General features: G+C 35.9%; 3 protein-coding genes across 6 annotated transcripts; 2 read left to right on the plus strand and 1 right to left on the minus strand.

Moving 5' to 3' along the window:
- Positions 1–1,872: 1,872 nt before the first annotated feature.
- LOC112512414 (serine hydroxymethyltransferase 3, chloroplastic) lies at positions 1,873–10,384 on the plus strand. Its single transcript, XM_025118357.1, has 12 exons — positions 1,873–2,019; positions 2,992–3,209; positions 3,953–4,148; positions 4,232–4,406; positions 4,765–4,882; positions 5,337–5,449; positions 5,565–5,687; positions 7,047–7,151; positions 7,251–7,337; positions 7,933–8,040; positions 8,963–9,035; positions 9,932–10,384. Exons 2-12 carry the CDS (start codon positions 2,993–2,995, stop codon positions 10,204–10,206), a joined length of 1,590 nt encoding a protein of 529 aa, XP_024974125.1. The 5' UTR covers positions 1,873–2,019; position 2,992; the 3' UTR covers positions 10,207–10,384.
- A 1,887-nt stretch (positions 10,385–12,271) lies between these two features.
- LOC112513405 (polyribonucleotide nucleotidyltransferase 2, mitochondrial) lies at positions 12,272–23,788 on the plus strand. 4 transcript variants are annotated; one of them, XM_025119655.1, is made up of 16 exons: positions 12,272–12,643; positions 13,516–13,671; positions 13,773–13,943; positions 14,692–14,817; positions 14,901–15,062; positions 15,656–15,775; positions 16,250–16,387; positions 16,491–16,653; positions 16,978–17,103; positions 17,412–17,542; positions 18,197–18,416; positions 18,494–18,577; positions 19,551–19,630; positions 20,510–20,653; positions 21,234–22,067; positions 23,262–23,788. In XM_025119655.1, the coding sequence occupies exons 1-16, from the start codon at positions 12,296–12,298 to the stop codon at positions 23,367–23,369; spliced, it is 3,111 nt and encodes a 1,036-aa protein (XP_024975423.1). In that variant the 5' UTR covers positions 12,272–12,295; the 3' UTR covers positions 23,370–23,788. The 4 variants fall into 4 exon arrangements, with proteins under 4 accessions (XP_024975423.1, XP_024975424.1, XP_024975426.1 ...); XM_025119656.1 differs by having other exon boundaries at positions 12,560–12,647; positions 23,262–23,526; XM_025119658.1 differs by lacking the exon at positions 12,272–12,643 and having other exon boundaries at positions 13,582–13,671; positions 13,861–13,943; positions 23,262–23,526.
- Positions 23,789–25,186: 1,398 nt separating this feature from the next.
- LOC112513062 (pentatricopeptide repeat-containing protein At2g13600-like) lies at positions 25,187–27,453 on the minus strand. Its single transcript, XM_025119184.1, has one exon. The coding sequence runs from the start codon at positions 27,380–27,382 to the stop codon at positions 25,187–25,189; it is 2,196 nt and encodes a 731-aa protein (XP_024974952.1). The 5' UTR covers positions 27,383–27,453.
- Positions 27,454–27,559: the final 106 nt, after the last annotated feature.

Consider the following 27,559-nt stretch of genomic DNA (forward strand, 5'->3'; position numbering starts at 1 on the left):
ATGAATAGTTCATGAATTTCACCTTCGTTATTTATACTGAATGTAAACACCAAAAACACGTGTTGCTCTCTCATTTGTCTCCTGGTTCACGGCATGTATGTGTGTGTGTGTGTGTGTGTATATATATATATATATATATAGAGAGAGAGAGAAAGAGAGAGAAAAAAAAAGAGCTTGGTTCAAATGTTAACCAAGATTATTATGTTAACTTTGTTAACCAAGCTCAACCAATGAAAATCCATCTTTTATCTAAGTTCATATCCATCTCATGATTTAATGACAAAGGTAAATATATAATTTTAGTTATCATTAATTGGGAGTTACAAAATCAAAATATCTCATAATTGTTGTTAACTTCTTGTTTTTTTTTATAATGTTTATTTTCTATCTATAATGCTTTTGAATTTGTGAATAGTAGAAGAGACCCGGTAGTAAAGTTTCGGTATCGTTCAAGCTATTATGGATAAATTCATTGTTCATAATGAAAGAACTATTATTCACAAGTGTTCATATTGTGTTCATATGTACACTAGCTGTGTATCTCAACATTGGCTCGCTCATGAATATGTCCATTATGAATGAACTATTGTTCACAAGTTGTTCATATTGTGTTCATATGTACACTAATTGCATATCTCGACATTTGCTCGCTCCTGAATGCGTTCATAATGAATGAATTATTGTTCACAAGTGTTCATATTGTGTTCATATGTACACTAACTGCATATCTCAACATTGGTTCGCTCCTGAATGTGTTTATAATGAATGAACTATTGTTCACAAACTGTTCATATTGTGTTCGTACTTGTTTTATTTATTTATTTCATTTCGTGTAGCAGCTATTCTTATTATGTTCATATTGTGTTTACAAATGCTATGCAGTCCAAGTTCATATATATATATATATATATATATATCAATTTTTGTTCGTATTTGACACAATGGTTCATATGTTTGTGTGTGTGTGTTCACATGGTTCTTACATTAACAAAAATAATGAGATTTTTTGATTTTGTAACTCTCAATTAATGATATGTGAGTTACATAAAAAAATTACCTAAATACTTTTTTCCCCTTTGTTCACATATGTTTTTTGAAATTTTAAATTTAAAAAATTAATTTTTTATCATGATTAATCACAACCGTTTATTATAAGAATCAAATGTCCAAGATTGGTTAACAAAGTTAACACAATAATCTTGGTTAACATTTGAACCAACCCCTATATATATATATAGAGAGAGAGAGAGAGAGAGAGAGAGAGAGGAGGTTTCAAACATAAACCATGTTATTGTTACAAAACTGTACAAACAATCAATTGATAAATTTATGAAAATGATGAATGTTCATTTATTATGATTTAGATATTTGTTTGGAAGAAGATTATGGTTTTAATTAATTATAATGAATGCTTTATATTATGAAACAATCGATATATTTGTGAATGAACATATTTATTGTTACAACACTATACAAACATCGATTGATATATTTATTATGTTTTATATTTGTGATGCTAAATCATAAACACAAACAACCTTTGAACATCGGAATTATCTCATGATCAATTAGAGGGATCTTAAAAGATTTGTAACTCCCAAATAATTATTAGGGAGTTACATAAAGGTCAAATTACAAAATGACAATTGTATTCAATTTATAAGTTACATTTGAACATAAAGTAAAGAAAGAATGTGATTGGTTGATGTTGGTTAGTAGAGTTAACACAAAAAAATGAGTTAGTATTTGAACCACCCTCTATATATATATATATATATATATATTTATTTATTTATTTATTTTTAACGTAAAAGGATGCAAATTTTTTGAATCTTTGTCTCAAATTATGTGGAAAACACTGGAATAAAATGTTGCGTTACACTCCCACCTTATAAAAACAAGCTCTATTTACCACCATTAATCGTTCTAAAACCCTAGGCCGATTTCCATCCCTGTTGCTGCCCTATCACTCTCGCCACCCGCAGCTCCGATCTCCGGCGTCGGTTGTTTCATTCTCAGGTTCGTGTCTTATCTTAACCAATTTTAAAGTTTGTGGTTTCGTTGGTGTTTCTAAAAGGGATGCAAATTCAGTCGTGGTGCTGTAAAAAAGGCTTTGAATGGTTTCTGTGGTTTTTTGGCAACAAATGAGACGTGTATTATCTGTTATTTCACTATTAATCAAGTTCATCAAATTTTCATTTCAATGACAATAGGCAGATAAGAATCGGAGTCTGTGCGCATCATTTTCTTTTAATTCATGAATCCTTGAAAACTAGGATTATTCATATGTCGAGATGGAGTCCGGTCGTTTTATCAAAGTGAATATCGATTCGATAACATGTATGTATACATGCGTACATATATGCCTTGTATGAATACACTTCTCTGAATTATAATTGAAGCAATCTTTGGGGTTTTTGCGTTTTTCTGGCTATAATTTCTGTAGAAATGCTTGCTTTATTTGTTTGTTTGTTTGCTCCAACGGTACGTACTGGTGTTCTTCTGTAACATGATTATGCCTCTGTATATTAGCATTAGAATGAAATCGTGTCTATACTTCTTTATTTGTAAATGGGATTCTAAGAATTTGTGTAATTGTGTAGGGGAATGAGATGTTAGTATTGGATTTGGAGGCTTTACTTGTTCTTTTTGTTGAATTTGCTTATTTTTGAAGCTTCTAATTTGAAATTTATTGTTGCTTAATTTTGATAATCTAATCTGCTAGTGTTTCTGCAGTTGGAGATTGGATAAAGGGTGTGGTGAAATATAATTAGATTAGGATTTTAGGATTTGCAATCATATGAACATGTAGGATGTGGTTTACACTTCTGCATTTTGTGTCATTAGATCGATAGGGCCATAATATTGTATAGATTGGTAATGGGTATTTCTATTTATTCCATTCTACATATGCTTTAGGATGCTATATAGTTATTTGAATCTAGTTAATCCTTCTAATGTTGTGATTTGTTATGGATTTGTGTTGAGCAGTATGCATACTTGCACTGGAGCTATCATGGGTTCACTTCAACAGCCTGTATGGATTAAGGAATCTACGTTCCTTCCAAAAGGACATGGTGTTGGTGGATTTCTACGTCAGGTGAATCTTGGATCACTTAGGCCATGTAGATCATCTCAAATTGAAGGTAGCTTAATTACCGGGAAGCCACCGAGCTCTTATGTTTCCGTCCCAGTTCCTAAAGGAGGAGGTAAACTAGTTGGAGATTCTTACACCTTTTAGTATGACACTAACGTAATCTATGCCATCTATTGATAGAGCATGTTATGAATGATAACAAGTGTGAGAGTTTGCTGGAAAATGTTTGTAGGGGCAGATTCAAATGAGAACCGTAAATATTTTGAGAACTTGAGAACCAACCATTCATGTTGAATGTTGTGATAGATATTCTTGATGAGAGTTATTCATAATGAAAATACATGATGATATCATGAATGATATTCATGATGAATAATAGGGTTATTCATCATGAATAACACATGAAATAGTTGGTTTCGGGGTTTCAAAACATTTATGGTTCTCATTTGAACTTTCCTCTATGTTTCTGTATTTTCAAAGATATCAATGTTTATGGAGAGTATCTATCTATATCTAGCAGTAAGTGGGTATATGGTTATATCCCTTAGAGGAGGAAGCAGTTGTGTTTAAGTTCTTTAATACCAGATTGAGTCTGTGATAGTTAGCAATTTGCTATCTCCCCAACCCTTTCTTTTTGGTGGTATTGTCTTTACAGTTGATGATAAATGTTTGCAAAAGATAAAAAGTTGTACGCAATCAGTCTTGAACAATGATCCCTCGCCGGTTGGTCCAGGGACCAATACCATGACAAAGTGCAAATCACATGCCTTTTTATATAATGAATGAAGTTCAGGGACCAAAACTGTGATTTACTATAAGAAATTTGTAGTCACAGGAAATGTTTTACTTCCATAGGTGATGGAAGCGGCTTTGTAGATCATGAACTGAGTGATGTTGATCCTGAAGTTAGTGCAATAATAGGCAATGAGAAGCAACGTCAGTTTAGAAGCTTGGAGCTTATTGCGTCAGAGAACTTCACGTCCCGAGCTGTTATGGAAGCAGTTGGTTCTTGCCTTACCAACAAATATTCTGAAGGACTTCCTGGCAAAAGGTGGAATATGCTCTGTATACGCCAATGGTAGCTGATAACTTTGTTGATCTAATTTTCATATTGTTTTTGCTATATGTTTGCAGATACTACGGTGGAAACGAGCACATTGATGAACTGGAAACTCTTTGTCAAAAGAGGGCTTTGGCTGCATTTCACTTGGATGAAAAGAAGTGGGGCGTTAATGTTCAACCATTATCTGGTTCACCTGCTAATTTTGAGGTTTATACGGCTATTCTTAGTCCTCATGACCGCATAATGGTGAGTTTGTATATTAGCTTCTGTTTTGAGGAATTCAAATTGGCTATGTTAGATTGCATTAATGTGCATTTTAGGGAATGTTTATTTAGTGCTGAGTGTTTCTTACTTGGTAAGATATGATGATGTTTACCTACACTTCTGACTGACTGAGGCGCTGACCAAGTCAGCCACCAATATGTCACTGGCCGAGTCAGAGAGTGCTTAATCAAATTGTTTATATCTTAAGCACTCAATACGAAATACTTGGTAAACAACCATTTTCAGCCTGCACTTACCCAGACCGAACTCTTGCCTCGTTAGCGTTTACCCAAATTTTTGTTGGTAAACGTCCCCTAAATGTTACCTTTATTTGATTCAGGGACTGGACTTACCGCATGGTGGACACTTGTCTCATGGATTCATGACTCCCAAGCGACGGGTTTCAGGAACATCCATATATTTTGAATCTATGCCTTATCGTCTTGATGAATCTACAGGTACTAAGGTCTATCTTTCTTTCCCTACAAAAAAGGTGGTGTATATATAGGGTTGGGTTTCATGTGGAAAACCACAAAGAAATGGAAAATTGAGGAACACCCTAATAACCATTGTCTGGTATGCACATGTGCAAACTAATGATCTCAGCCATGAAAGCCCTGTGGTCACGACAACGATAAAAAATGAAGGACAATGTGTATAAAAGTAAATTTTCAGGTATGCACATGTGCATAAAAGCCACACATGCATAGAAACTCTATGCACCAGGAAACATTTTTACTTACTTTAATGCACATGTGCTTAATAGACAAATGAATGGTTATTAGGGTGTTCCTTAGTTTTCCATTTTTTTTGTTCTCCCGGGAACCTGAGTCTCTCTCTCTCTCTATCTATCTATCTATATATATATGTTAATATGGCTGATATAAATGTTCACCCTTTGGTTCTTTACAGGCCTAGTTGATTATGATATGCTAGAGAAAACTGCTAACTTATTTCGTCCAAAACTTATAATTGCTGGTGCTAGTGCTTATCCCCGAGATTTTGACTATCCTCGTATGAGAAAGGTATAACTTTTCGATTCCCTTTTGGATGTCACTTGATACTTCAAAATTGACCAAAATGCCCAACTTTTTCCCTCTGCTCGACTGCTAATGACATATGATGGTTGCACTTCAAAAGATTGCAGATGCTGTTGGTGCTTTTCTCATGATGGATATGGCTCATATTAGTGGACTTGTTGCTGCTTCTGTGGTTGGCAATCCTTTTGAATATTGTGATATTGTGACAACCACAACACACAAGGTAATATTATTATTCAAGCGAATAAAAAAGGTAGTTTTAATTATATAATGCTATTGACAGGATTAAGTACACCTTTCTTTTTGTCAAGCAACATCGTTAGACAATAATATCATGTAGCATACCATTATCCTTCTCTTAAAGCCTCGTTTGGCAACAATAAGCTGGCTTATTTTTTTAGCTTATTGAAAATGCCTCGTTTGTTTAACCTTAACCTAGCTTATAAGCCAGCTACTTGAAAAGCTACTTAATAAGCAATGTTCACTTTTTATAATTTTTTTAAGTATACCTGTCCCTTGTATTTTCTCGAATTAATTTTCAACATGTTTTTTCTGTCATTTTATATTGTCATCTAACTTATGAAGAGCATCTCCAACAGATATTATTATAATTTCTCTAAAATAGATAATTAAAAATTATCTCTAAAAAGATTACATTCTACTCCTACAGATTCTCTATTTTAGATATTTCAACATTAATTATATTATTAAAAAAATATTCTATAATTTTATCATTTCAATACGCTTATTAATTTTTTTTATATAATGATTCAATCTCATTGGTGGGAATGAATAAAAAACCCATTTCTCTTTCCTCACATCACGTTTTAGAGAATTCTCAAAACTCTGAGTTTTCTTATGTTTTCTCTATTTTAGAGAACAATGTAGAGTATATGTTGGAGCAAAATAGAAAACTAAAACTCCATTTTCATTATTTTAAAGAATCTGTTGGAGATGCTCTAACTTGTTTTTACGTGCTCCGTCCCAAAATAAATGTCCACAATGAAAAAGACACGCAATTTTAGAAGTATGTAATTATTACACTTTTAAATTATATAAATGACATTTTACTGTTGATAATAGAGAGTAATAAATTTTTCTTTCATAATTAAGGGTAGAATTTGAAAGTAGACACTTGCTTCTGAAAGTAAACACTTAGGGGCCGTTTATTAAATGCTTACTTGGTAAGTGCTTACCTGATGAATTTTCTCATCGGATGAACATGACAAGGGTAAAAAATCTTACTGGGCAATAGCGATGAGAAGGATGAAAAGTCTTACCGGGTAAGTGAAGATGACGACTCTTACCAGGTAAGCACTTACCAGGTAAGTTGTTGCATTCGATACATTTTGATGTACTAAAATCTTACACATCAAAATAAATTATAGTGTTAACTCATATCGATAAACACTTATCGGGTAAGCATTTAGGTAAACAACCCCTTATTTTGGGACAAACTAAAATATAAATATGTACACTTATTTTAGGACGGAGGGAGTATGAAACATGACTTGTTTATAAGCTACTTTGCTAAACATAGCCTAAAATGAGATTCTACAATCTGATGAGATTCTCTTTCCAGTCTCTCAGAGGACCTAGAGGCGGCATGATATTCTTCAAGAAAGATCCTGTTTTGGGCCTTGAATTAGAATCTGCCATCAATAATGCTGTTTTCCCAGGGTTGCAGGTTAATTCCCGATTCCATGCCTTTCCTTTTGTTCCAACTTTTTGGCCATCATTCTTTGATCTTTTTTGTATATTTTTTGAAATATTTATATCTTAACAGGGTGGTCCACATAACCATACAATAGGAGGACTTGCAGTTTGCCTGAAGCATGCTCAGTCTCCTGAATTTAAAGCTTACCAAAACCAGGTTTTTTTCATCGCATTTTGTTAGCATCACAAGATGCAACCTTTTGACTAGGGGTCTAAACGAGTAAAGTTGAGTAGTAGGTTATTCGAGCTCAGCTTGAAAAAATAATACCAGGCTGGCAGGCTCAATGCTCGGTTATGGGCTCGAACTCGTGATCGATGATTTTTATATTTTTATTGTATGATTTATGACATGTGAGCATCTTAGCTCGAAAGGATTTGACTCGAAAATTTCAATCGAGTTTTTGAACGAGCTGAGTCGAACATTTGTGTTATGAAGCTCAGTTTGTTAAGTTAAACAAGTTTTATTTTGTGTTCGAGATCGACTCGAGCTCGACAATTATTATGCTCGAGCTTGAGATAAATGAGCTTGAACTCGAGTAGCTTGTTAAAAGCTCGAATTGTTTACACCATTAGTTCTAACCTTTGGTGTGTGTTCGAGTCTCCTTGGGGTCACTAAGGATTTCCCAAGCTATTATCTTCAGGGCTCCATTAATCAAGGTGCAAACAAGTTGGCCCGGATGCCTATTGTTACCAAAATAAAGAGAGAAAAAAAATGCAATTTTCTGAACGTGTCTAACATAGCATTCTTGCAGGTGGTTTCAAATTGTCGAGCTCTGGCTAAACGATTGATGGAGCTAGGATACACACTGGTTTCAGGAGGGAGTGATAACCATTTGGTTCTTGTGGATCTCAGGCCATTGGTGAGTATTTCCGTACTTAATAACACGTTAACATCTTAGTGGTTAAAAACCATACAATCATGCTCCCAAAGACCTGCTTAAAACTGGTTGACTCGATCCCATGGTTCAATTGGTTCACTTGGATAACGGTTTAGTGGTCCACCCAAGCCCAGTAGCTTTTTGAAATGTGGTTCGACTTGGAGGGTGTGTTTGGTATCCAGACAGGACAAAACAACACATGACAGAATAATTGTTCAGCATTTATAAGACAGGACCGGACTGGTAAAATGGCTAATTTACCCCTAATAAGTTGTTTATAACTTTTTCTATATTTTGATTAGTTTATGTAATTCATTAAATTATAATAAAAGAAATATTTTTTGTAATAAAATATATCATTTGAAATTTTTCGTGAAGACAGTTAAAATGACACCAAAATATGAAGTTCATGTATTTTCCAATTTTTATTTTATACTTCTATATTATTTTTTTGTTATTAATATTTAATAAATTACATAAATTTGCCAAAATATAGGAACTGATAAAAATAATATTTTGAGAACGGTAAAATGAAAGTTTAAAGAGAATAAAATACAATAAATAAAATTTTAAGAATGGATAAAATGGAAAGATGGAGACGTATTTGATGTTTTAGAAAAGAATTAGGTTTTACTTTGATGCTATATTGGTAAAATATAGGCTTTTTCCGCCTTGTTCCATGGGGTGGGGGTGGAACATGCTTTGTTCTATGGGGTGGGGGTGGAACATGCTTTGTTCCATTATGCTCTTGTTTGCTCCACATAAACGTTGTTTCAAACGTGGACCAGTGATTCTTGTTTTGTTTTGTCCAGTACCAAACACACCTTGATTGACCAAGACCAAGTGATTGGTTACCCGGTAGCTTTTTTGAAAATTTAGCGGCTTTTGGTCTCTTTTGATGCAGGGTCTTGATGGTGCTAGGGTTGAGAAAATTCTTGACATGGCTTCTATCACATTGAACAAGAACTCGGTACCAGGTATAATTTAGGTCTATTTTTTATGTTTACTCTCAAAATTTGCTGCTAAGAGGTATTTTTGGAAATCGTCTCTTTGTGTCTTGAGACAAGGGGTAAGGTATTGAGGTCTACGTACATCTTTACCCCTCCCAAATCCTAACCCCAGGTGGGAGAGGGAAGTTCCTAAAATTAATCAGGAATCGGGAACCGTCCACAATGTGCCATGTGTCCCACTTCGGGATGAATATTCATCATGATGAATGCGTTACAACATTTCTAATGAATAACACGTCCATATTCCTGATGAATATGCCATGTGTCGCGTCGTGGGTGGTTCTCTGGTTTCTAATCAATTTTAGGTTCCTAATAGAACTGGCCCATAGATGGGATATATTGGGTTTGTCTGATTTGTTTAATTTGGTGTACTTTGTCCATCTCAAAATAGATAGCCACAATGAAAATGCCACACAGTTTTAGGAATGTGTAATTATTATCCTTTTTAATTGACTAATGGACACTTCTACCAATAATAATAGAGAAATTTTCTCATCACATAATAGAGGGGCAAAATGGGAAAATAGACACTTGTTATTTTGACGTGGAAACTTATTTTGGGGCAAACTAAAATAGAAATGTGGACACTTATTTTTGAATGGAGGAAGCACTTTACTTTCCAATTCTTTTGTTGGAGGTCTCTTCTCGGAAACCATCTTCTTATCTCTTTTGAGAAAGGGGTAAAGGTATGCGTACATTTTACCCTTCCCAAACACTACTTTCTTATGGGATATACTGGGTTTGTCTGATTTGGTTTACTTTACTTTCCAAATTTGCCCTTGGTTAGAAAAAACACGGAGCCAATAGGGCTTGGAATTCCAAAGTATTCTCATACTCGTATCGTTTTGATTTGATTGTCATAGGTGACAAAAGTGCACTTGTGCCCGGCGGCATTCGCATCGGCTCACCGGCCATGACAACTCGTGGTTTCACCGAAAAGGAATTCGTTTATATCGCGGATTTCATTCACGAAGGGGTGCAGCTGACACGTGAGGTCAAACAGGCCGTCTCTGGGTCAAAGCTCCAAGATTTCATGAAGTTTGTAGCTGCTTCGGATTTCGGTTACACAGACCAAATTTCGGATCTGCAAAAGAGAGTCGAGGCTTTGACGACCCAATTCCCGATCCCCGGGTTGTGAAAAGTAGCCCGAAACCTATGAATATTAGGATAAAAAGTGATGGATCAAGTTATCATCACTAGTTGGATCTTTTGGTTTTGATCAAAAATTTTGCAACTCAAAAGATAAGTTATAAGGCTCATGTTGTCATATGCACACCATTTTGCATGGGTGTTATATTGCGGTCAGGTGCCTTTACGGAAACAACTGTTCTGCTCTCTAAAGTAAATGTCAGTTTTGCATACATCTTACCTAACCGAGTTGATTTGCAGGTTATTCGAGTTCGGTTTGGAAACATTAGTGTTATGGAGCTTGACATGTTAACTTAAACGAGTTTTAGGGGCCGTTTACTAAACGCTTACCTGGTAAGTATTTACCGGGTAATTTTCCTCACCGGATGAACGTGGCAAGAGTCAAGAATCTTACCCGGTAAGAGCGATGATAAGAATGGAGAGTTTTACTCGGTAAGTGAGGGTAACGACTCTTACCCGGGCAAGTGCTTACCAGGTAAATTGTTACATAGGATACGTTTTGACGTACTACAATCTTACCCAATAAAATAAATTATAATGTTAGACTCGTAACGTTAAGCACTTATCGGGTAAGCATTTAGGTAAATGGCCCCTTGGTGTGTGTTTGAGGTCGCCTATCAAGCTTAAGGTAAACGAGTTCAAATGACTTACTAGATCGTCTAATAAGGGGGTGTTTGGGATTGCTTATTTGAAACAACTTATCTTTTTCTACAAAAAAAAGTCTTTTATCAAATTATTATATGATAGAATGGTTAAACTTTTTCAAAAACTTATTATTACTGGTTTGGCAATGGTATAAGGCTATAAGCTGTTTATCCAAACATTCAAAAGTGCTTATTACTGGTGTCACACCAGAGTAAGTCAATAAATTGTTTTTATAAGCAATTTCATACACCCCCTAAAATCACAAAATTATAAATTAAAACTGAACAAACGGACGTCAATATGTGGTAACGTAAAAGAAAAAGTTAAAAATCTGACAGATCCTGTAATTGGCTTAAAAATAACAGGTTTTTTAACCTGTTCGTTGCTAGATTTTCTTAACCGGTTCTTATTTTTTAACTTGTTAACCACTCATATCTTAATCTTCAGTTGTCTTCGCTTCTATAGGTATTTTGTCTTTGTGTTTAATGTATATTTGTATATTAAGACAACATGAGGCTTGACTAAATGGTTGTTTGTTTAACTCTTAATAGTTCCATTAAGAGGCAGACTTTGAATCAATAAGAAGTGAATCTTTTTTGAATTTAGATTTTAATATTTTCTCAAAATTTAAATATTTCGACTTTATCTCTCATATTTATTTTTTCTATTTTAGTATATTTGGTGGGGAAAAAAAACTCTAAAGTTTCTAATTTAGCATTGTTGGAGCAATGAAAACCTTTGAGCATCTACAACATCTGTGTTGTTTTAGAAATTCTGGAGATTTAGAAAAAAATTGTTCCAATAGTTACGTTAAACTTTTTTTTACAACAGAGAAAAAAAAAAGGAGAGAATGGAGAAATATCCAAATTTGGAATAACGAAGAAAAAACAATATACCTGTTAAAGATGCGCTAAAATTTATGTTTGAACGTAGCTGTTAGCAAAAAATCTCTACTACAAAATATAAAAATAACACATACTTTATTTTAATTTATCAATTTTGTTATGATTTTAACATATTTAGGTGCTGTTTAGTAGTTGTTGAATGATTTGATATAGAATGATAAAGAGGTTCCCATGTAGTGCAAAGTGAAATATAATTGTTTGGTAATTGTTTAGGCTCTTGAATGGTTAAGGGAGACGCAAGATGCAAAATCATTTATATGATTTTAGAACCATTAAGAAATAGATTTTTTTACTTCTTAACAATTTAAAGGCTATCTCCTAATGAAATTAGGCTATCTCTTAATGAAATTTTTAGGAGAGAAAAAAAAATCGGTTACTATATTTTAAAAACTAAAAAAAAAGTATAATAAAATGATTTAATGTTTTTTGTTTTAAAAATGGTAGCAATAGCAGGTGGCATATCCCCCATTTTGTTAAACCCTAAACCCTCTATCAGTAAACCTCTATTCTGGAAGCTTCACTCTCGCCATGGCTTCGATGGCGATAACCAGAAAAAACCAGCTCATTTCTTCTCTACTATATGGCGTCCGATTGCGAAGATTATGCTACAATCGTACCATTACCACCGCCCGCCGCAGCTTTACTACGTCGACTTCGACTTCGCCGGCGGATTCTGAAATTCCGGTTTCCAGAACTAAAGTCCTTGAAACCTTCAAAGAAGAATTCGAAATTGGATCACGCCTAATTGCGTTAGAAACGGGGAAGATCGCGCGGTTCGCCAATGGTGCGGTTGTATTAGGCATGGAGGACACTAAAGTGCTCTCCACAGTTTGCTCAGCTAAAGGCGACGGTGTCCGCGATTTCTTGCCTCTTACTGTACGTACGTCCTGCACTATGAAGCTATAACATTTTCTTTTTTGGTCACATTTTGAACTATATATGAAGAATTTGTTTGGTTTGGGGAAATTCAACATTGATTAGTACACAACAAAACAATAAACAAATACAGAAGCAAGGAGAAGAAACAGCTTCATTATTTTAGGTTGGATTTTCCTATAGAATTGCAACCTTCGTAGGTGATAATGTTACACACACACACGTGTGTGCATGGATATGTATAAACCACTTGAAATGCTACTCACTGTTGATAGGACCTCAAATCGCTTGATCCCTCTCTATATATGCTATAGTATTATTTGTTATGTTCTGTTTCAGCTTGTTGGTCTACTTGAATCATACACTAAGAGTTAGAAATTTTGACCTTCTATTTGCAATTAAAGTACGAAGAATTTATCAGTTCATGTGCTGGCAAAAGATTATTGATTAATGATAGAGGAATATATCATATAGGATGGTTGATCATACAGATAGAGTGAGGCAACGCGAGTTTTGATTTTATGGCTGTTTCCAAAGTCTTGGAATTGATGAATCAAGATCAGTGTTTAAATTTAGCTCAAGATATACTTGAGAGTTATCAATCTTACCAGGAAGAAGAATCTGTGTAGTTTGTGACATGCTCATGTGCGAGTTGTAATGTTATTGGTCTATCCTTGAGTTGAGGTGGCAGCAGTGTAAATTATTATGGTAGGTCTTGGTATTAATCTAAAAATTCAGAACTATGAAAAATAAGACCGATACCCCTGAGGGTATACAGGTCTCTCTTGCATGTTTGTGTTGAGAAAGATTGTGACTGCCATCTATCATTATGAGTCTTCCATTTGGATTTTCTGATGATGTCATGGGGTCAGGTCGATTATCAAGAGAAACATTTTGCTCAAGGACAAATTCCAGGCACATATATGCGAAGGGAGGGTGCTCCAAAAGAACGAGAACTTCTTTGTGGGCGTCTAATTGATCGGCCTATACGGCCACTTTTTCCAGCCGGATTTTACCATGAGGTCCAGGTATGTGTGATATAAAAGCTTGTTCAACATTCCTTTTTCAGTTCTCTCCCTCTTTGTAGCATTTGGTTGTACTCTCTGTCAAGGTTGGTGGGTTTCTATAGGTGATGGCTAGTGTGCTTTCTGCTGATGGGAAGCAGGATCCAGATGTAATGGCAGCTAATGCCACTTCTGCTGCTCTTATGTTATCAGATATACCATGGGGTGGTCCCATTGGAATGGTACGTGTAGGGAGGATCGACGGGCATCTTGTTGTAAATCCAAGCATGGATGAGGTAGTAATCTTTTTTTCTCCTCTCTTCTTCTTGTGCTCCACTCTCTCTCTCTCTACCCGCTCGGGAACCTTCCCCTTGCTGTGTTTCCCTGGTTTTTTCACTTTCATTTCACTCTGCAACTTATTATTTTGGTTGAATTTTGGGACTTATGTTTTAGAGGGAGTAATTTACAAAGTAACTCTTAACATATCATTCTGCAATTTCTCTGAAAAGATTAGGTATTCTTTTGGAACCTTTTGTAATATTAAGAGTGCAGCATTTCATGTAAGAGTTTGTTGATATGACAGGAACCATCTTTTTCTTTCTTTTGGGCTTTGGCATCCACAAACCATCTATCAATCTATTCATACATGTATGTAGCCTTTTTTTTTTGTAGTTCGACCTTAAAACAAGTGCGAGGGATGTCATAGTCCCATTCAACTATCATAACTGTTGCATATGATTGTGCGAGTATCAACAATAATAGGAGATCTGGCATATATGCTTTTTGGACCCTAGGGATCAGTCAAAGTTCTAATCCTATATCCCGAAGTTCATTAGCCTTTACTTGTATCTCGCCTAACTTATTTAGGAACATCTAGCTGACTTAAAATTTATGTGTTTCTTATATACAGTTTTATATTTGCATGGATGATGAGACTTACTGTTACTCTTATTATATCATGGAGTGGATTGCCTGGCCTCGTTGACTGTATTGCTTACTACACAATGTGCTATGTCTAATTTTTTATTGGTGGATTTGACACAGCTTAATCTAAGTGATCTCAACCTTGTATATGCCTGCACAAAAGATAAGACGTTGATGTTAGATGTCCAAGCACATGAGATTTCTGAAAGGGACCTTGAAGCAGCATTTAGATTTGCTCATCCTGAGGTATGTCATAAAGCCTGGCTGTTATTTCCAGAGAATCAGCAAGTACTTGTCAGAGTGTAAATGAAGAGGCTTTGATTGTTCAGGCAGTTAAATTCATCGAGCCTCAGCTGAGACTTGCTACCAAAGCAGGAAAACAGAAGAAGGAATATAAATTGTCCTTGGTGTCAGAAAGAACAATAGACAAGATCCGCAGTTTGTCTGAAGCGCCCATTGAAGCTGTTTTTACAGATCCTGCCTATGGAAAGGTATATGGACAATTTACTTGTGTAGCACTGGTTCCAAAAATAATATTGCTAAAGTGAAGAATTCAAAGCAAAACATTACCAACTATAAGTGCAACTAACAAAAGAGTGCAAGCTAATAAAGCTGCTGAAAGGCAAATCATAATATTGTTATCTTTGTAAGTGCATTAAGTCAAATGAGATCATATGTTGAAGTGGCTAATATACAACCTCCATCATATTTTGAAGCATTTTCATTAAAAGGACAATTATAAGTGCTCTTGAAGAAAGGATCGGGGGAGTATTTTCGTACAATATTGTGTTTTTTTTTTAATTTAATGCATTGGAAGTGTTAAGTGGTCATTTGTCATTTGAGTCTCTTAATCACTTTTGCCACACCCTCAAATTACTTCTGGGCCATATGCTGGTTTCCAAAGTGTCACTTTCATCCTATTCATTATTCAGATGCAACTCCTCCCATATGCAAACCTAGTTGACCTGGCTTTAATTTATGGCCAAAATTGATATAGTATGATATCTTTTTGTATGAATGTTTGGATATTCTCTGTCAAGCATCTATACTTTTTCTAATTAAATTTTCTTTCGACTGCATGCAGTTTGAACGTGGAGAGGCCTTGGATAAGATTGCACAAGATGTGAGGGTGGTACTAGAGGAAGAAGGTGATGAAGAAAGCTTAAAAGTTCTATCAAAGACAGTTGATACTGTCCGGAAGCAGGTGCCATTGATGTCTAACAGTTCCTATTTCTAAAGCTCCCTTCTAGATAATCTTTTATCAGGGAAACTAGTGATCTGTCTAATTCCTCCTTGGCTCTTTGTGGTAGATACGTGTTGAGTGTTTCTGCGAGTCTGTGTATGTCTGGGAGGTGGGTGGGTTTTCTGCATTCCTGTGTGGAATGATTTTAAGAATTGTATCACATCCATGATCCATATGCATGCACTTGCTTTTGTTTTGGGGATAAACGACATGATATATTTGAATGAATATAGCTTCCAACATGATATATTTGAATGTATATAGCTTCCAACTTTTTGCTTTTGGAATTCAGATTTTTTTAGGGAAATCATGGTTTCATGGAAGGGGTTAAGTCTCTTATGGCCTTGCTTTCAGTATTTTGTTCAGAAATTTTTAGGTTTACTTCTATGATTTTGTACTTTGGCTGTTGAGATGTCTTAAAGAATAATTTATCAGGTTGTACGCAAAAGAATCATTAATGAAGGGTTTAGGCTTGACGGAAGGCGTCTTGATGAGGTCAGGCCCCTGTATTGTGAAGCCGGTAGCTTGCCTGGATTGCATGGATCAGCCCTCTTTTCACGTGGAGATACACAGGTTATTATCAACAAATGCCATATTTGGATCCTGAACTTTGCATGCTCATCTATATGGATCTGGCAAGTCATCTATGGGCATAAAATTTAATGTTTTTGTTCAGGTTCTATGTACTGTTACCCTTGGTGCACCTGGTGATGCTCAACGTTTGGATTCTATTGTGGGTCCTCCAACCAAGCGATTTATGCTTCATTACAGTTTTCCACCTTACTGTATTAATGAAGTGGGGAAGCGCACTGGCTTGAACCGACGTGAAGTTGGACATGGTAAGTTGAGTGTTTCTCCTACACATTAGTTATTATGTAGATCAATCCTTTTTGTTATCACCCGTTGGGTTGATTATTACCCAGAGAACATGTTAAAACGAAATTAAATTCTTCTTGCAACCATGGAATGCAGGCTGTTATTTTCTTCCTTTTCGTCTTAATACGTCCTTATATTATTTTGAGATGGATGTTAAGGCATCTCTTGTGAGTCATTATATATTAAACAGCTTCAGATCTCTTTAAGACACTATGTTTCTGAAAGTTAGTGAACCAAATAGCATAAGATATGTTGTAACTTGCTGGGCCTTTTGAATCTTTTTGTAGGCACTCTTGCTGAGAAAGCTCTTCTTGCTGTATTGCCTCCTGAACTTGACTTTCCATATGCTGTCCGTGTTAATTCGGAAGTCATGGGCTCCGATGGCTCGACATCGATGGCAACCGTCTGTGGAGGTACGCAGACCCACTATAATAATCAAATTCTTTGTTATTCGTTTCTCCAAGTCTTTTAGAATATTCGCTAATGCTTGGGAAGTTAGCTCTATGATGTGTTGGTCATAAAGTTTCCATTCCTTGCATTTTCCACCAGTGTCTGAAAATGTCATTCCATATTAGGCTGGTACTTGAATGAGCATGCATGATTCTTTTACAGTCTTCGATTTTAGTTGCTGTTTTAAGTAATTCTGATCTATGTTCACTTTGTTTCTATATATCATGTAGTGGGCCATGATGGGATTTCCTCTTTTGCTTTATTGATGTAGGCAGTATGGCTTTAATGGATGCTGGCATCCCTTTACGAGAACATGTTGCGGGTCTGTCAGTGGGCCTCGTTACTGAAGTTGATTCATCAACTGGCGCTGTTAACGAGTATCGTATACTAACTGATATTTTGGTAAGCATTTATCATACCATGTTCCATTCTGGCCGAATCTGTAGCCTTTTAGAGGCTGTTTGGTTGGTTTTTCATTAAGTCCTGTGTGGATAAAGCTGTCTGTATGATTAATCTGTCGGTATAGATTGGGAAGGTTTTTGTTTGGGAGGGTTTTTTCATAGATGGAAGGAGCCATTTCTCAATTGTAGGGGCATGTTTGACTAAAAACTTGGCTTTTTGCATAAAGCTCCCCTAGAAGCTTACTGAATAGGCCACTTTCTATATCATTAAGCCACTACCAAGCAGTCATGTTCTGTGAGTTCCATTAAGCTCATTAAGCTTCTAACAAACAGGCCCTAAATGTCTCAATGCAAATGTTGTTGTGTACTCTATATTGTATGTGTTTTGCGATCCTTATTGTGTATAATTAATCCTTAATATGATTAGCTCTTGTCATTTGTCCCTTCTAATTATCTCATGAACTTAACATGCTCGCATTTCTTCTATATATAATAGTTAAATCAGGAAGGACGTATATTGAATTACAAAAATCCAAGTGACATTTGAATAGACCATATTTATCCTGCTTCGAGTACCATTCTCAAGGGGAACACCTATTTGGGGACGGAACAAACCCTTTTGACCTCTTAATAACGATGTTGTGTTCATCTTTAGGGTCTTGAAGATCATCTTGGAGACATGGATTTCAAAATTGCAGGAACCCGAAATGGGATTACAGCAATTCAGTTAGACATAAAACCTGCTGGAATTCCTCTTGACATCGTTTGCGAGTCACTGGGACCTGCATATAAAGGTCGACTGCAAATCCTCAACCGTATGGAGCAAGAAATAAATGCAGCACGTTCTCAGGAAGGAAGAAATTCTCCTCGATTAGGTAGGATCCTTACTCTCATGCTTAATTCTTATCAGTCATTCAGTTGTCATATCAACTAATAATATGCTGTCTTGAAGTTACCTTAAAATATAGCAATGATGACCTACGCCGCTTGATTGGACCACTTGGTGCCTTGAAGATGAAAATTGAAGAAGAGACAGGTATATTTTAGCTTCAGAATGTGTGTGTGTGTGTATATATATACATATCAATGCAAATAATTACTTCTTAGGATATACAAGTTATCTGGGTAGGAATTAATGTCTCTTCTGTAGTAAAGACACTTTTACCGTGTGACAGTTTTAAGAATACTTGGTGTTGCATATATATTTGGATTCTGTTAGAGTCCCACATTGGCTAGACTTGGACCATTTCTCCTATATATATGTTGGAACCTCCCCTTTCTCCTCAAGGGATCTTTTGGAGTCATCTGGGGTTCCACATATTCTCACATGGTATCGGAGCCAAAGTCTGCCACTCTAGGGACCGGAAACTCTGGCTAGCCTCCTCTCGACACTCTGGGACAATCAATGTCTATCTAGCCTCGTTGGAGGGGGAGTGTTGGAGTCCCACATTGGCTAGACTTGAACCATTTCTCTTGTATATATGTTGGAATCCCCCCCTTCTTCTCAAGGGCTCTTTTGGAGTGTGATCTGGGGGTTCCACATATTCTCACAGGTTCCTATGATAATCATATACTAAAGATCAATTGTGTGTATAGACCTTAAAGTAAAACATACATGCTTCCTCATTTATATGTGAATAATGAAATAATTCTTTGGAGTTTGATCTGGGGGTTCCACATATTCTCACAGGTTCCTATGATAATCATATACTAAAGATCAATTGTGTGTACAGACCTTAAAGTAAAACATACATGCTTCCTCATTTATATGTGAATAATGAAATAATTCTTTGGTCAATACATAACACTACAATTTGCTTACATTTTCAGTTATTCTTTTGACTTTCTAGCACTTCGGGCTGCTAAGTACATGCATGACTCTTTTGTATTCAAGCTGTATGAATTCTGTATGATTTCAAAGTTTTTCTAGTCATCATGATATTTTTTAACTCTCTTGTCTAGATTGACTATGGCTTTCTGTATCAATAATTGATGTATGCTCCCTCCAGGTGCTCGGATGTCTGTGAGTGATGGAACACTAACTATAGTTGCCAAGAATCAATCCGTAATGGAAAAAGTGCAAGAAAAGGTACTTCATTCTTTCAGCCTTAATGCATAAAATGACTGATTTCTTATATATTCTCTCCCATTGACCTCTTCAGCATACGTATACTTTACTCATTGCGACTGTTGCCATGAGATATGATCATATTGGCATTTTCATGCAACAATATAAACTATCTATATTACATTAATATGATTTTGAGTAAAAACTCTTAAAAACAACCCTCAAAGCATAAAGTACTATTTTTTATGCACAAAAGCAGAATTTTTTTAATTACATCATGGGAAGCATGGCATACAAGTGATTCAGCTTTTGTCTTTCAATTCTTGCTTTTCAAAATTTGTCTTCCAAAAATTTGTACTTATTCCTGCCTCCTCATTCTCACAGCCTCTCTGTGTATATATATATACTACCATTGAAGCCTTGTGTATTGCTTTTCTAAGCATAGAATTGATAAAACTATGAATTACAAACTATCATGCATGATGTACTACCATTGAAGCCTTTAGTTTGGTCAGGGATTCAGGTTTATGTTATTGATATTTATATGAAAAAAGATGATGTTGTACACAATTTCTCATGTTTTTACACTATACTCAAGTTCACGCTGTTGCATCACATAGGTACACCATTAGTATTTAAGGTAAGTGAAGGCTTGAAGCTATTTAAAAGATGAAAGTGGGCAAGGCTTTGAGAAGGGTGTGTTTTATTTAGAGGCGGGTGGTGGTTAGTGAGTGCAAAAAACCACTTGTATGCCATTTTCAATGAAACCGTACAGTTTATAATTAAGATTTGTTTTATTACATATTATGGTAATTATTTTGTGCCCCTGCTTGAAATCTTTCTGGATCAACCTCTCATTATACTGACCCTGACCCACCTGTTTGCTTCTACAATTCTCAGGTTGATTTAATAATCGGGCGAGCAATTGAAGTAGGAGGTGTTTACAAAGGAATTGTGAGTTCAATAAAAGAGTATGGGGCTTTTGTGGAGTTTAATGGTGGCCAACAAGGTCTCTTACACGTTTCTGAATTGTCACATGAACCGGTTAGTGTCATCCTGATTGTTTTTGTTTCTTATTGCCCAATCACTTGGTGGCCACGAACACAATTATGTGTTTCTCCCCAATCACTTGGCATGTAGTACTCCCTCCCAAAATAAACGTCGACAATGAAAAAGGCACACAATTTTAGAGATGTGTAATTATTGGACTATTTAATTAACTAAATGACAATTTTACTTTTTAATGATAGAGGGAGTAATGAATCTCTCCATCTTACAATTAAGGCTAGACTTGGAAAGTATTTTGAAAGAGGACATTTACTTTGAGGTAAATTGTAATAGAAATGTTGTCACTTATTTTGGGCATGTACTCTGCCCACAACGAAAACGTCTCACAGTTTTAGAAATGTATGATTATTGGACTTTTTAATTAACTAAATGACACTCTTACCCTTAATAACAGAATTGGAAAGTAAACACTTACTTTTGCAAGTGGACGCTTATTTTGGGGCAAACTAAAATAGAAATATGAACACTTATTTTTGGACTGGGGGAAGTAACATGGATCTATTTATGATTTTACTTGCATGAAACTTGTCTTTTTACTCGTTGATGTATTTTTCAGGTATCAAAAGTTTCGGACGTTATATCAGTCGGGCAAAAACTTTCTTTAATGTGTATTGGGCAGGATCTCCGTGGTAACATTAAACTCTCTCTAAAAGCCACTTTACCTCAACCCAAGAAACGTAAAACGATTGATGTGGTTGAAGGATCTTTGGACCTTTCAAAACAAAATCCCGATAGTTGCACACCTGCCAACGATTCACTGAAACAAGAAGAAAACCATGTTGTCAAAGATTTACGGGCAGACATAGATACGAGTACTGGGTCAAACTCAAAGTCATCTTATTCTTCAATCTCACCTATCTTGATTCGCAGCGCTGTGGAATGTGACGAGGAGGAAAAAACAGCCGGTTTAAGCTCAAAGCTTAAAAATAACAGCAAACTCCCACGAGCTTATGAGGAAAAAGAAGATGATTTAAGCTCAAGTCTTAAAAATAACAGCAAACCCCCACGAGCTTCGAAATCAAATTCTTCTCAAAAGCCCAAAACCTTAAAAACCCAAAAAGATGAGCTTGACTTTGTTTCCTCTGTTTCTGGCTCGTTATCATCTAAAAAAGGTAGAATGACGAAACCGCGCTTACTAACAGAAAAAAGAATGGATATTGTTTCTGACTATACAAGTTCTGATGAAGACAAAGAGGAGGATAAACGTACAACTGAAACCATAGCAGATGCTGTAGATTGTTTAAAAGTTAAAAAATCTAGGGTTGACGGTCCAATTGACGCTAAAAAGCTCAAGCTTGGAATGAAGGTAACGGCAAAGGTCCTTCAAGTCCGTGCACGAGGGTTAGTCCTTGACTTGGGCGCTGGAGTCAACGGGATGTACCGATTCGAGGTATGTGTCACTACGATCTTATGAGTTGGTTTTTTCGTCATTTGCATTATCCTCCATATTATCATCTAAATTACATGCTCCGATCAAATTCTGAAGATAGTTTTTCTTCCGGTACAGAATTTGTTTGTGTTTCCTTGTTTGATTAACCTGTTTTCCTGACATCTGTCCCTGATACTTTTTTCTGTGTACTTGCTGAGTGTTGCTATATGGACCCCTATTTATGTCGGACCAAGTCAAATCATGCGTTTAAAATGTAAAAACTAAGTTTTGATTTTGATGTGTGCGAGGAGAACATTAGAAAAGATAGGGGCACATTTAGCAATATGTAGGGGTGTATTTAGCCGGATAGAAATCGTCGGAAACAGCCTCTCTATACCTTGGGGCAGAGGCAGTGGATAACGAGAAATGTTTTAACGGGTAACGTGTAAATGGATAACGAAAAATCGTTTATCCATACCTGACTCAATAAAATGTCGGATAAACAGTTGATATATTAGTTGTTAAATGGATAAAATTTCCTTTACTATATCCTTATCCAACCGGTCGAAACATAGTGGGTAACGGGTTTACCCTTCCCATTGCCAGCCCTAGAGGCAAGGTCTCCGTACCTTGTCTCTGACCTTTACCTCTCTCGAGATTTGGGAAATGGACCAAAATAGCCAAATCTCCCCAACCAACTTCACTTTTTAGCCATTTTTATCAATCAAATTCCTATTTTAGCCGGAGTTTTAGCAAATGTCTTGCACATTTGCATAAAGCCTATTTTCAGATTTTAGAAAAAGAAAAAAGGATCCCCATTTGCGAAAAGACTATTTTTGTCGTTTCTTTAAATTTGAAAATAGGCTTTTATGCAAATGTGTATGCATTTGCGTAAACTTTGCCTAAAATGGGAACTCGATGCAAAGCGGCTAAAAAGTGATTTTGGTTGAGGATATTGGCTATTTTGGCCGATTTCCCTGAGATTTGTGTGTGAATTTTTCTTCCCGTACCAGTATTTATCGGTACTTCGCTTTGTGTTTCCTTGTTTGATTAACCTTTTTCCCTGACACATATCCCGATACCTTACTGAGTTAGTTTGGTTTGATTGTTTTGGCAATCAACTCTGTTATCGGTTCATTTTATCGACTTTGACTAAAATAAAAACATGTTTCTATATTGAAAATTGCAGTTTTAACCTTACGTTTCGTATTGCAGGGTAACGGTAAACAGGACTTTGAAGCAGGCGATGAGGTACAAGCCCTATGTACAAGCTTTAACAGCAAGGGCATTCCCGTAATGTCAATCATACACGACGATTTTTAGCGACTTTTTGAGTGTCGGGTTATATTATTCCCTTCATTCTTTTGAGATGGGCCGAGGATCAGTCGTTGATCATGAAGGACAATATCGTCATTTCCGGTCAGTTTCATAAAAAACAACCAGTCTTCAAAGTTTTGCCGAAATTACATTGGATTATACGAATTGCCGTCATAGGTTTTCTTGGAGTTATGTTTCATGTTAGTTGTAGCTAACTGTTTGTATTAGAATGAATTTCGTGATCGGTTTTTATGGGCTGAGAAGAAAGACGGATCGCATCGGATCGGGAAAACGGATGTTTCGAGAAGCCGATCGATGGAAATCCCGATAGGCCAAATGGATCGTTCTCCTAACAGGTTTTGTAGAATCATGCATGTGGTTAAATTATCAATCTCTTTAATTTAATTTTGTTACAATTCCTTGTTTATGTATCTTATAATATATAAATTAATCATTTATGATTAATTATATATTGATTTTAATTTAATTCAATAAAACCTTTAAATAGTGTGTGTATATAATAAAATAAAATAGATTATATAACTAATACAATAATTTAGTAGAATAATAAACTACAAATTTGGTCCATGTGGTTTGTCAAAAGTAACTTTTTGGTCCTTACATTTTCGAAATTACAAGATAATCATCTTAATTTTTAAAAACGTCTGGATTTGGTCCTTTTATTTAACGGCTGTTAGAAATTCTGTTAATTTTTGGAGTCTTTTTTCATCCTTTACCCAATCTAAATCATAAAAGACCAAAAAGATCTCTATGGATTTTGTCTCTGTTCGATAGATTTTTCAAACCTTTGCAACGATATGTAACTCTGTTTTTTCTAGAAACTTCTATAAATTAGAAGCGACTATAATAATAATAATAAAAATGTACTTTAATTTGATCTTATTTTAGGGTAATTTATTTTCAAAACTTTTATTTTATTATCTAAGATGTAAAGTTTTAACCATTTAAGTATCTAGGTAACTGGTTAAAGCATTAACTCTTTCTTTTGATAAACCACAATACATAAAAACTAAGGTTAAGATATCTATGCCAGCAAATATTACTGAGTTGGATACCACATCACTCGTGACATCAACCGGTTGCTTAAATGTTTAAAACTTTACATCTTAGGGGGGTGTTTGGGATTATTTATAAAAACAACTTATTGACTTATTCTGGTGTGGCACCGGTAATAAGCACTTTTGAGTGTTTGGATAAACAATTTATACCAGTGTCAAACCGGTAATAAGAAGTTTTTGAATAAGTTAAACCATTTTGAACTAATAATAAGTTGACAAGTACTTTTGTAGAAAAGTATAAGTTGTTTCAAATCAGCAAACCCAAACACCCCCTTAGGTACTAAAATGAAAGTTTTGAAAGTGCATTACTCAAAATAAGAATCCATGTTATTTTTTCATGCAATTTGCCCAAAAAAAACCTCATCGTTCAAATTTTACATCTTTGAAATACTCTTCAATGCAATACATACCACTCTTTAGTAATATAGCTTAAAAGCTAACTTATTAGGTTAACTGATAAAATATTATGTCCGATAAAAGTTAATGAATAAAATAGTTTTTTCAACCTTTTTTATGTCGAACTGAATCTTTGAAAATATAAAAAACAGACGCCTATTGTATTCAAAACCCCCTATGTTAAAGTTTTAAATGTGTCTTAATATAATACTGATTAGTTAATAAGCTGACTGTTAACTGAAAATTTAACTGTTAACTGATAAGTTAGCTGATAAACTGATCATGTTTGATAAAAATAACTGATAAACTAATTGAATCAATTCTTTTAAATATAATAAAAATGGAGATTTATTGTATTTGAATCACCATATTTGACTTCAATAGTTCTAAAACTCCATAAATCTCATTTGAATCTATACGACTTCCATCTTGAGAATAAAACAAATTCAACTCATTTTTCACTTCAATCCAACTACAACCACCATTTTTCTTCAATCCCCTCTCCTTCATCAGTTTTCTGGTTTCCATAACTTCCGGCCATTTTCCGGCCAACGCGTAAACGTTCGATAACAAAACGTACCCGCCGGATTTCTTCTCCGCCACATCCCGGATCTTCACCGCCGTTCTTTCTGCCACCTCATCTTCGCCATACGTTTTACAGCCGCTCAAAAGAGCCGCCCACGCGTTCACTTCCGGTTCGCACGGCATCGTCATCATCAACGCTTCCGCCTCACGAACCCGACCCGCTCGGGATAACAAATCAACGATGCACGTGTAGTGTCGTTCGTTTGGTTTTAGGTTATACGAGACCTCCATTGATTTGAAGTAGTTGAGGCCTTTGTCAACGATCCCGCAATGAGAACAAGCGAATAAAATCGCTAAAAGAATGAGCTCGTTTGGTTTTATAAACGTTGTGTTTTCCATCTCTTCGAATAGTTCGAGGCTTTCTTTTGCGAAACCGTTTTCGGCTAGCCCTTGGATCATAGCTGTCCAAGAAACCTCGTTTTTCTCAGGCATTTTATCGAACACCTTCTTAGCATTCTGGATATCGCCCGATTTTGCGTACATATCGACGAGAGCAGTGCCGACAAAAACGTCGTGTTGGAATCCGAGCTTGAACGTCTTTCCATGGAGATCCATGCCCTTCGCTAATGAAGCTAGGTTTGCACAAGCGCATAAGACGGTCGAAAACGTGGATATATCAGGTTTTTGGCCCGATAACATCATATCGTTAAAAACTTCGAAAACTTTATCGTGTTGTTCGTTTCGTAAGTAACCCGAAACCATCGAATTCCACGAGCCGATACTTTTAACGGGTATTTGATCAAATAACTTATTGGCTTCTTCTAATTGCCCATCCAAGCTATAGGCACTAATCATCGTGTTCCAAAGAACGACGTTTTTATCGGGAACCGTATCGAACACTAGACGCCCGTCGCTAGTTTTTCCACATGAACCATATAAGTCGATTAGCGAGCTGCTAACAAAAACGTTGTTAGCCATTCCTATTTTCACAACATGGGCGTGAACGTTTCTGCCCACCTGCAACACCTTAACATTCGCTAGTCCGTTAATAGTGCTTGAAAGACAAGACGAGTTCGGGCTAATCCCTTTTTCGACCATTTGGCGAAAAAGCTCGAAAGCCTCTTCTGCATAACCTTGCTGACTGTACCTCGAGATCATAGCACTCCAAGAAACTTCATTTCTTTCAGGCATTTCATCGAACACCTTCCGAGCTTCTTGCAAATCTCCCATTTCAACATACATTCCCAAAATCGCGGTCCAAGAAATAACGTCTTTTTCCCCCATTCTCTCGAAAATATTGGCCGCCATTTCCATTTTACGCAATCGCAAACTAAATGTAATCAATGAATTACAAACCGAAACATCATCCGCAAACCCAACTTTAACGGCCAAACCGAAAACAGCGATCCCCCATTCAAATTTCCCCATTTCGGCACAAGCTCTAATGATCGAAACAAACGTAACAACATTCGGTGTTACCCCAGATCTCAACATTTCCAAGAACAACTCCGCCGATTTCGAATGCATTCCATTCAACAATAAACCACTAATCGCAGCTGTCCAAGAAATCACATTCTGAAACGGATTTCTTCGAAATAACTCCATCGATTCATCCACCCTACCACACTTCAAATACCCAGAAATTAAAGCAGTCCAAGAAACCTCATTTCTTTCAGGCATTTCATCGAACAGTTTGCGGGCATCATCTACGTTCCCCCAATCAACATTAGCAGATATCAAACAATTATGAACAATCATATCAAACCCATCGTAATCTTTAAGTAATTGGTCAACTTCGGCTGATTTTCTGAAATCTAAATACATGATAAGTAATTTGATTGATACATGTCTATTTGACGCAATGCCCAATTTGTAGAAATGGCCATGAAGAATTCCGCCTTCTGCGATCAAACGTTGTTTGGTGCAGAATTTTAAGACGGAAACGCTTGATTCAATAAAACCAACGAAGCTTTTTACAGGATTTTTGATAACAGAAAGGGTTTTGAAGATGGTCGCCATTTTGAAACGCAGAAGTCGAATATCGTGTTGGCGCGATAGTCATTTGCAGCTTCAGCAGATTGAGTCACAGAAAGAGGACCCCGAATGGGAGCTGTGTTTCAGAATTAATCTATTTACATAGGTTGATAGGAGTTTATTTGTTTTTTAATCGAAAAATTGCATGTATTTTTAACTTGA

This window comes from Cynara cardunculus, assembly GCF_001531365.2.
Source record: "Cynara cardunculus var. scolymus isolate 2C chromosome LG 5, CcrdV1, whole genome shotgun sequence".
In the NCBI taxonomy this organism is placed as follows: Eukaryota; Viridiplantae; Streptophyta; class Magnoliopsida; order Asterales; family Asteraceae; genus Cynara; species Cynara cardunculus.

What these genes read in the sequence shown, in the direction of transcription:
- LOC112512414 (XM_025118357.1), top strand. Translation starts at nt 2,993, where the DNA reads ATGCATACTTGCACTGGAGCTATCATGGGTTCACTTCAACAGCCTGTA. An exon ending in CCCAGTTCCTAAAGGAGGAG is followed by an intron (nt 3,210 to 3,952) that starts GTAAACTAGTTG and finishes TTACTTCCATAG; the next exon opens with GTGATGGAAGCGGCTTTGTA. An exon ending in GTCCTCATGACCGCATAATG is followed by an intron (nt 4,407 to 4,764) that starts GTGAGTTTGTAT and finishes TATTTGATTCAG; the next exon opens with GGACTGGACTTACCGCATGG.
- LOC112513405 (XM_025119655.1), top strand. Translation starts at nt 12,296, where the DNA reads ATGGCTTCGATGGCGATAACCAGAAAAAACCAGCTCATTTCTTCTCTA. An exon ending in GCGATTTCTTGCCTCTTACT is followed by an intron (nt 12,644 to 13,515) that starts GTACGTACGTCC and finishes TCATGGGGTCAG; the next exon opens with GTCGATTATCAAGAGAAACA. An exon ending in TTAGATTTGCTCATCCTGAG is followed by an intron (nt 14,818 to 14,900) that starts GTATGTCATAAA and finishes TTGATTGTTCAG; the next exon opens with GCAGTTAAATTCATCGAGCC.
- LOC112513062 (XM_025119184.1), bottom strand. Translation starts at nt 27,382, where the DNA reads ATGGCGACCATCTTCAAAACCCTTTCTGTTATCAAAAATCCTGTAAAA.